At 39.6% G+C, this 10,494-nt stretch overlaps 1 protein-coding gene across 1 annotated transcript in view; it reads right to left on the bottom strand.

The window, feature by feature from the left end:
• SARC_00592 (serine/threonine protein kinase) overlaps positions 1-10,171 on the bottom strand; it is a gene marked incomplete at its 5' end in the record, with an annotated part of 16,763 nt that extends 6,592 nt beyond the window's left edge. The window contains 12 exons of the mRNA XM_014305690.1: positions 517-675; positions 1,589-1,703; positions 2,288-2,389; positions 3,227-3,396; positions 3,910-4,092; positions 4,737-4,881; positions 5,383-5,467; positions 6,263-6,469; positions 7,529-7,696; positions 8,303-8,398; positions 8,926-9,187; positions 10,097-10,171. Coding sequence (XP_014161165.1) covers positions 517-675; positions 1,589-1,703; positions 2,288-2,389; positions 3,227-3,396; positions 3,910-4,092; positions 4,737-4,881; positions 5,383-5,467; positions 6,263-6,469; positions 7,529-7,696; positions 8,303-8,398; positions 8,926-9,187; positions 10,097-10,171 — 1,767 coding nt within the window. The remainder of the gene's footprint in view (positions 1-516; positions 676-1,588; positions 1,704-2,287; positions 2,390-3,226; positions 3,397-3,909; positions 4,093-4,736; positions 4,882-5,382; positions 5,468-6,262; positions 6,470-7,528; positions 7,697-8,302; positions 8,399-8,925; positions 9,188-10,096) is intronic.
• Between the last annotated feature and the right edge of the window lie 323 nt (positions 10,172-10,494).

The raw sequence follows: 10,494 nt of genomic DNA on the forward strand, positions 1-10,494 counted from the left end.
TATATATTAGTGCTGCGAACGTGTTAGAAGTGTATGTATATATTGACATCTAAGTGACAGAATACAGGCTGTATAGACATGTGTATATCCATGTACAAGTACCTATAAGTATCTTCACGTGTATAGACATGCATCTATATGCCTCTAAAAATGTATTTATAGTACGCATACTCAACTGGTCAAAATCATAGCCATAAAGATAAGCGTAGATAAATACTCTTATGGAATGCATTTTACCAACACGTTTATAGCTTACAATATGTAAAGTGCACATACCAATACATGCGACTACATGAATGCTGTGTGGAAGCATATTCAGGAGCGCGTATATAGTACTTTGACAAGATAAACATGTAGATGATTTTGTGTAGAAATGTACGTAAGGGACTAAACCTGTTGACAACCTCGATTATATACATAAATTACTTGAGATGCTACAGACGACATATGTTAAGATATTACATTTTGATAATACATGCTATTTTTGGCATGCTTTTTGACATGTACGAATTATACCTTGGTATCGTAAACTTCGAATAAGCCCACAACATTGATGTGATTTGTCAGTTTGAGTATGGCAACCTCCGCCAACATGCCCTCCCTCTCCACTGGGTCTAAGGGCCGTTTGTCGATCATCTTCACAGCCACGCGCTCGCCCGAGTTCTTGAACACTGCCTAATATGTGTTTACGTGCAATCCATGAGGTATGCAGTGCTATCGAATCTTTACAGTATCCCTAGTGTGTGATGTCGTTAATACATATGTATTAAGAATGCCTATTCAGTGCGTTCATATACGTGTGCTGATTGTTTTATCGTGCACGACGTAAATTTGATATAGCCTAATAGTATCATATTTAATTTTATAATTTTGCTACATGTAAAAAATGTAGAGAATTGTGGCTATGTTGGTAAACTAGCTGAGATACTACATAGCGACCATTCAAAAGTTCAAACTCAAGGTGTGATATTTGCACATGGAAATTGCACATGTGCTCCATAAGCATGATATATGTATAACACTTCCAAATCTTTGACATATACATTAAGAGAATGCACATAGGCGTTTAGGGTCAGACAAATCCTCTCATGTACATTCCCTATACCTTTCAGTACACTTGTGGATGATATATTCGATGCGGCAATACCAGAAATCTGTCTGAGCGCCCTGTTATTACGTTGTACGACAACGCTGGCGCAGTAATTGTACACATGGATGCACAGATGGATTTAAGTATTTGACAAACACTGATGACAACAAGCGAAAATATCTACACTGACATCGACAAATGAAAGTACAGACAAATAGACAATGTCAGGCGTACATATGGATACACTGACAATCAATGGCATACAAAACGTATAGACTGACTGCTAATGACAGGCGTATACTGGCAGTGATACAATCCACATGCCGCATAAACACACGCCATACACACGGCCATCAAACCCCATTTAGATAGGAATACTACTTTCGTAGGTATATCAGACAATTAGATAAATCAAATACCCAGAGCAAATGCGTGTGTTTGCAATCAACCATTTAAATACTCATAAGTACACACTGTAGTCGACCTCTCTACACATACTCTGTACACGTGCGAGAACCCTCCACTGCCCAGCTTATCGACATTGCCATCGGTGTTGAACAAGTACCAGTCTTTGATGTCCGATAAATCATTGTTTTTGTTGATCGTATCCACCCTGAGTCAATTATGAACACACGAACATCAGGAGCTGATAGATTATAAAAACTAAAGGGTCACAGAAGGCACCTCTAGAAGCATAAAAACGTATCCACATATTCCATAGGGTAGAGTCAAACTCTGCAGGTTAATCGAAAGGTCTAATCAAACATGAAGGAGATAGGCTTCTTTTGAAGGGTCTAAAGGGTCAGGCATAATACAAAAAGAAATAAACGTATCAGATTTCCAACGGAAAAACAAGCGGTGCGATATTCTCCACATGTTTAAAAATGCAGAGCGGCTAAGGCGATGAAAGTTATACACGCAATGTAAGCGTATGGGCGAGAAGAGCCATCTGCAAGTAGATGTCAATCTGAAGCAAATACTAAGTGCGTAGGACGTTGTAGTAGCGACAAGCATTTATGTCTACAGATTGATTAGTCAGTACACAATAAATTTTATTATATTCTAGTTGCAAACAGTACTTTCTACATCCAATGCGAAGGACAGGTAGATCAATGCACGGGACCCGATGAAGCGCAAAACAGGAACACTGCCGTGAATATTCACAAGCTGTTCAACTCGCATCAACTGTTAACCTACCAGATTTGAGCTTCGTTGATGATATCGGGGTCACAGTAAAGCACGTGTGTGTTGTGATTGGAAGTCACAGAAAACCCGTATCGCTTTCCCTTTGCTCCGTGGCTGCATGTTCATTCGGGAAGAAATTATGAATTAAAAATGTACACGATAGGATAAAATCGCGAATTTGGTCTCAATTCAAAGGTTTGCCAAAGTAGTGCAGTCTAGGCGGCGTGAAAGGCAAAATATTCTGTCTGTATATATGACTTCCGGCAACGTTTGACGGCAATGGAAGTCCAAGTCGATCCTCGCAGGGAGAGGGAATACATGAACTGTTGCTTGAAGTGAAGAGCGAGGTTAAAACTATTTTGCAGACATAATTTGAATGAGTATCGTAACATGTTCGTAGCCCTTCCCATATAATACCACCGCTTTCTTGACATGCACCAAAGATGGCACATTGATGACTTGCCCATATTACAATGACAAAGATATGAAGTACGGGGCTTTTTTCTATTTCAAAACAAATGGCCCTACTCGACGGGGACAATCAAGCAACAACTCCATGCCAGTGTGAGAATAAATCATTATGGATCATTAACATACTTTTCCCCTCCTACACTTTTTTAAGCTAAGTGCAAACATGACATGCAAAGGAAGCGACACTCATCATGGCGCCAGTACACGGATACTAAACAACGTAGACCTGAGGACGAATTCTGCAAAAAAATAATTAAAACATGTCCAACGTACTTGCTATAATATTTAAAGCCTTAATGTTTTTGCTTTTTACCATGCACGTCCATATCATCGTTACAAGCGTCACAGATACCCCAAGAATGAATGGAAATAAAGAAACCAACATTTAGCAGATGACTTGTGGAATTGGTCGCTACCTTTCCACACCTATTGTGTACAATATCTATTTCAGCGGCCTATTTAGTAGTGCAAAGAACATACCGTTGCGAGTCCTTGGAATCCTTCCACGCATCATACACTGCAATGTACGCCCCGGGGAGGTATATGGCGCCAGACGGCGTCCGATCATTCTTCTTCTCAAAGTAGTATAGAAACTGACGCGTGACCTTGTACCACCGCTTCTTATACGGCTTCACTGGGTGCGTAGTTGCCTGGTATGCGAGGTTTCACAATCAGTCATTCCAAATGTATATTACCGAAAAATATTGTAACCGCAAGGCGGTCGATTCTACTCAGATCCGTAGGAAAAAGTATATCCTCGTTTTTAAAATTGTGCTGAATGACTGTTCAATTTTACTACGTGGATTCGAATCTGGTTTGGACACAAAGATACTGAAGATGCTAAAAGATTTCAAATACACAGTTTTTTGGACGAATACGTTTGATTGTAAGTTGTGTGTACTGTTGCCAGCATGCAATGTCGAACATAGGCTGATGTGCGTATCTTAGCCGTGGAGCATTGCTTTTCTCATACGAATTGCACGCGTGTTCTGGTCCGCTACGGATAGGGGTATTTTCCCACAAAACTCTATTTCTATTTCTCGAAATAAAAGAATTCTAGATTAAACACCCACGGAATTTTGTGTATCCGGAAATACGTATAAAAAAATGAATTATAGGCAAACCCGTGCCGACACAGAACGACATCAAAATATAACACATACTTTGTATAGGTATCCTGCCTTCACCTCTCTATCCACAGGCATTTTCCTTCCCAAAAATCTGTGCTTGGAGAAGCATTCGGCACTAAAAATGGAATCCAGAACAGATTCGTTGTTGGCAAGCCAATTCTTGAACTCTTTGTGATTTAGTTTGCCAGTCCTGGACACGTCACATTTCGCGAACGCCTGTGGTTGATACACGGAACGAGAGTCGTGAATCTAAAGTCTTCGTACAAGTGTGTGACAGCTTTAGCTATGGCATTTACCACCCATCAAATTGTAAGATTAACAAGACGCCACATAAAATACACCTTGCTGCGTTGAACACATTCAATCGATAGGCATTGTGTATATAAACGCCGTACTGGGTAGACCATGTGTAGTAGAGTCTAGAATTGCTAATGTGCCACACGTGACAATGGACCACACGGCTCGCATCAAACGACGATGAGATACGGAGCTATATGTGGAACAAAGCCTATGAGTTTCATATGGATGGAGGACGTGTGACCATGCGTTTGGTGCGGCGCTGGTGTCGCATCATGATATGATTCTTGCTCACTGAATGACGGCGACCAAATCATTCAATGGTCGTAAAATGAAGAGATCAGCTGGTAAGTATAAATTTATGCACGTACTGGATGCGACATCTACATAATAAACCCTGTACTAGTGTTTATATACTACGTATTTGTCTCGCAAGCGGCTATATAAGTGGATATGTGTTCAAAACTGCATTCTTTCTCTGCATTCTTTCTTTGAGCTACTAAGATGAAGTATTTGCTATACTCTTACATATGTACATGTGTTCGATTCGCTAGCAAACCAACCTGATCAACCATCTCCTTGACCAGCTCACCAACTGTGGTGAGATTCTCTAGGCCCTTCTGCGATGCGCTGATGGTCACATTTCCTCCACTCCCTTTCACGCGCATGTTAGCTCTCCGTGTCATCAGAGGCGAGGATATATCCGACCTTTGAGTTGCACACAGATTTAGACGCCAGATGGATGATATATGTATGTGAGATGAATTCCATCGAAATTAATGACTGTGTGTAAACAAAATTGGTCACATATTCTTAGCTCTTATGACGATCCGATAAGGGGTACGAGACATTGCACTAACGATTGCTTCAGCGAGAACTTCCATCCACGCTACATCTGGTACGCGCAGAAATATAGACCTATGTACGGCTTGAGCAAACCAATCCATGCAGGTGTACACCAGTATATTCATTGATGACACCCCTAATTTGTACACAATCATGCACAAATCGTATGCACAAATGAATATAAGTGATACGTACAGACCCGAATAGCGACAGTCACAAGCGCAATACAGAGGTGGAAGCTAACTGAGAATCATCCTAAGAGATACACGTACAAGCAACATAGTACAATGATTTTACACAAGTACATAATGCACTTACGCGCGTGTGTGTGACTACACGCTTGGATTTGTAGATGATACTTACCTCTGTACCTCGGTTAGATTCTTCACGGAAACGACTGAGCCCTTTTCGGATCCAACGGTGCCATTCCCTACCTGCATTGGCACGGCTATGTGTTCGTAGATGAAAGTTCTAGTTATTGGCTTATACCTCACGCAGTTCATGTGTACACAACACGCACAACGGAATGCAAACTCAAGTGGCTAGCTAAGTATTATACAGATAGCTGAACGTACACGTAAGGTCTCATATGTACAGCTGCTTGGAAATAATCGCATTCCACGTAAGTGTATACTCATATATCTCGGGGGGTATAAGTGGATGTAGGTGCGCGTGCTAAATGCAAACATACGCGTACATTCGCAAACCCAATAAACATTTACTCACAATCACTCACAAATACACTTAAGTACAACCACAAATACAAAAAATAATCACTCACAAATACATATACGTGCAATCACGAATACATAAATATAATCACTCACAATTAAAAACACATACACTCACAAATACATACATATAATCACTCACAAATACACGAACATGCAATCACAAATACATAAATATAATCACTCACAAATAAAAACACATACACTCACAAATACATACATATAATCACTCACAAATACACGTACTTGCAATCACAAATACATCAATATAATCACTCACAAATAAGAACACATACACTCACAAATACAAATAATCACTCACAAATACACATACGTGCTATCACAAATACAAAAATATAATCACTCACAAATACGAACACATACACTTACAGATACATACATATAATCACTCACAAATACACGTAAATGCAAGCAGAAATACATAAAGATCCACTCGAATTCGGGTGCTACGTAGCATTAATTTTCGTGACCAACATCAAACGTGCACTTACATGAGGGCATGCTGATTTCGTGACTGATACTGCGGTGTTTCAAACTCAAATCCGTCGCAAACTCTGAATTGTCCACCGCAAATTCAGCTGATCCTGACGACGCTATGCTACCAGATACCGTCAAGCTATTCTTCTTCGCTCCGGGTTTCGCTTTCGGAGATATTCCATTGCTCGGTGCACTCGAGGATACTGACGAAACAGTACGTCCTGTTTGTTAGTATCATGTCGGTTTTCCATGGAAATGTGTGTGTATATAAATATGAGCATTTTAGTGATATCGTACATGACACGTGAGAATATGTGTTCATGTTCCAAGACTGGGAAGCACAATTGGTACTTCTAGATGAACGTGCATCTTGTGTGCGGGAGTATTTCGATATGTATGTGCCTGGATGTGCCCTTGCCTATGTTTTCGGACGTAAGTTTGCCAAAAAAAAATTGCATCGACCTCTATGAGTGTGATATATGTGTTCAGATTGAATCTGATTTGTAAATACATACGTATACGTTAAAATATTCAATATAGTAAATGCCTGACAAACGACGCATACATATGCATATATATATTAATATATAAATATAGATATAGTGTATATATATATATATAAAATATATATATTTATATATAAATATAGATATAGTATATATATATATATAAATATAGATATAGATATAGATATAGATATAGATATAGATATATGTATATATATATATATATATATATATATATATACATATATATATATATATATATATGTGTGTGTGTGTGTGTGTGTGTGTGCGTATATATATATATGTATATAGTATTTATACATACATGAAAATCTTCAAACTTGTATAATTTTATGTTAATATCAAAAGTAGAAATGAAGCGTTTGTGTTTCTTTTCAACCAAAAAAAGAAAAAAATCTGTATACATATATATGTACATAACACTGTCTAGTGATCTGTATGTGTTGATTGTTTACGGATACAATCATAGAACAAGAGGCTAATCAAATGGCACATAGGCACATTACACTCTTAGTCGCGACACCGCATATAACACCTGGCATTTCAATCGTAAATCTTAGTATCTTAGCAAAATAACAAACAGCCACATACCGTGAAATACGAGACCCTCGCTTAGACTAGAAATCATACTCAGTAGAATACAATACCAAATAAAAACAAACAAAAGAACACGGCTTGTCACTCGGTTTATATACACGAACTCCTGCTTGCAGGTCGACACGTATATGCGTGCTATATATGTGTACAACATACCAGTAATGTCCACAGGCACTGACGGCCCGTGAGTCGTCGAATCGCGCTGCGAGATTCCAGGACTAACCGCTTGGTTCATCTTGTGCTCAAAACTTTTCGATGATTCCATATCTGTGGTGGTGGCCAAAATATCGACCATTGGAGCTCTGGTCGGCGATGAAGTCGAACCTACGAAGATATAGGGCCATAGAGTGGTCGGTTGAGGTACGAGCATATCACCATGCAGATGCAAGCGACATAAAGAACACCTGTTCGTGAGAAACATGTATATACACTTATAATCCATTGATGTACAGAGACGACTATGGACATCGTAATTTTACTGTCAAAGTCAGCTTATCGACAAACAACCAACAAAAGCTTTATAGTTGCATGGGTATGTCCGTTGGAATCGGATTGGCGAAGTAGTGTTGATGGATGATATGCAAGAAGCGCTGCGTTTGAAAAGACAAAATTCAATTTATTTTCCACTGAAGTATGTGATACTGTTGTGTCTGAAGCGAAAAGAAGAAAAATGCGAGTAATTTGCGAATAGATTCTATGCACTGTTCGACGAACAACAGCTCCTGAATGTTATGTGCGCTCAGTAACAAACTCGCGTAACTACAGCTGTAGCTGTAAAAGAATACTGCAAATAAATGAACGTAACAGTGCCAGTGTGTGATAAAACCAAATTGCCATGAACAAAACCATGACATTTGTGAGTATCACACATGCAACACATCACAGCCGCATTCGGTACACTTCGTCTTTGTCGATGTGAATGTTTCTTACATTCAACAGAGATATTCGACTGCTGTCGTCGCAGCGGTTTTCCAAAGAGCGGAGAGCCAACGGTAATATTTGACATCTGCCGGCTGACCATCGGACCTGCACCACAGCCATTTAAACAAAAATGAATTCTAATCTGATATTGTGAATACCTACACGTGGTTTAAAAACTCGCCTGTGGTCTCACATAAATATACAAAGCTATTATTCTGCCGTTGAATGTCGAAATTTGTGATTTGGAATCATAATGTGAATACGTGTGGCGTTTGTGCTGGCGACGCATTGCTTGTGTGGAGATAAACTCAGAACCATCTGGAGTGGTATTTTCTGAATACACTTCCAGCACATTGGACTGTCTACCAAAAGGGTTTTAGGGTTTTACATTGCAGCGACATATTTAATACAGTAAAGCATCATCGCATGCAAGCCTGATCGCATACGCATAGTATCATGGTAAGAGTGAAGAAAGGGTATAGACGCTAACCAAAAGATGTGCGGGCGCAGACTTGTATCCGTCCAAACATACACTAATTAGTCGAGAATCCAAATGTACGAGTTTAAGACGAAATATCAACTTGCAAATACTCACACATGCGACATGCATACGCGAGTACAAACTTACGTACCCATAGACTTCTGCTTTGAGATGAAAGAGTTCGTGACATCCTTTCCCGAATTATCAGCCACACTACCGTTGATACTAGCATCAACGCTATTGCTTGGACTGCCGTCGATGGCTGCAACCACCTCTGCAGCCGAGTGCATGACTGAGTTGAGCATGGTGTTCAGTTCCTCTCTGCTGACGCCTTCGTCGGCATCCAGGTTGAACATTGTGTAGATGAAATCAGCCTTCTCCTCGGGAGTCCCAGCCAGCACCACAGCAACACCCTGCGATAATTTAGAATGAAAATTTTACATATTAGTAACAGCTATGGGAGCATATTGCAGGCAATACGTATATGACTGCGTTGTAATGTTGTTGCGGGTGGCAATGCATATGACAATGGTATAAACCCGCCACCGATGAGGTAATATGGAACGGAGAAGTCTACGTCTTTCAGAATACATGGCATACGATGGCAACAATAGCACATTGAAAGGTGAAATAGCATGAGAGCCATTCGAATAGTACCCGACAGCCCGATAACTAAGCTGATTTCCAAGATCGAGTGTGGTGAAAGAGAGCTTAACAAATGCGCTGTGGAATCGACATCTAGTGACAATTCGTACACATGCAACATCTTGTTAATAGGACAATGCAAGAAGCAACATAGAGTGTAGGCCCAAACAAAATATTTCTCTAGCGTACCGCACACATCCAAGTAAACTTTATAAAGCGTGGAAGTTGTCGAATCTTTTAGATGGTACCTAGCTAACTCTATCCCTAATTGTTGTCAACATCATAACGCTGCACATAAATTGGCATAGATTAAAAAGACATGATATTTTCAGTTAACTTCCAAGTAGGAGGATGAACACAATTTTGCAAGATATTAAGGAAAGAAGATAGACCAAATCCAAATACTTGAATGAGTAAAAAATGACGTGATGACGAATCACATTCAATCGTCGATACGGAACACACTCGCCTTACCAGGTCTGATCCGACATATACGAGGTTTCAGGTAGAGATCAGCTGGTCACGCGAGTGTCTAACAGCACATTGACTACCTTATGACACACTCGCCAATTATTTGTATTTGATTTTCAATCTGGTGTTTGCGTAAAGAAATGTAAAGCAAGTGAGGAAGGCAAACACAAAATGAGATGATAAGCTTTCGAGGCCAAGATGCTTACCGTTAGAAATTCGTCAATGTCTATCACTCCATTTTTCTTGCTGTCGAAGGCCACGAAGAGACGCTCAGCCAGCATGCCATGCAGAGGAAAGTAAGCCAGACTGTAGTGGAGCAAAAGCAACGAATGATATGAAGATGCCAAAGTCGATTATTTGAATTTTAGAACCAAGAGCTAGCCATGCACAGAGTCGAGTACAACGATCTTCGTATACTTCAGATTATATACATATTGCTGAACACGATCAGTCATTGCACTGGATTTACCGAGCCACAATTTAAAGAAATTCATAGACAATCGTACAAGAATAAAAAAATTGTATAATTCTGTACAGCTCACATTTATATATATATATATATATATATATATATATATATATATATGTGTGTGTGTGTGTGTGT

Source organism: Sphaeroforma arctica (genome assembly GCF_001186125.1).
Source record: "Sphaeroforma arctica JP610 unplaced genomic scaffold supercont1.20, whole genome shotgun sequence".
NCBI lineage: Eukaryota > Ichthyosporea > Ichthyophonida > Sphaeroforma > Sphaeroforma arctica.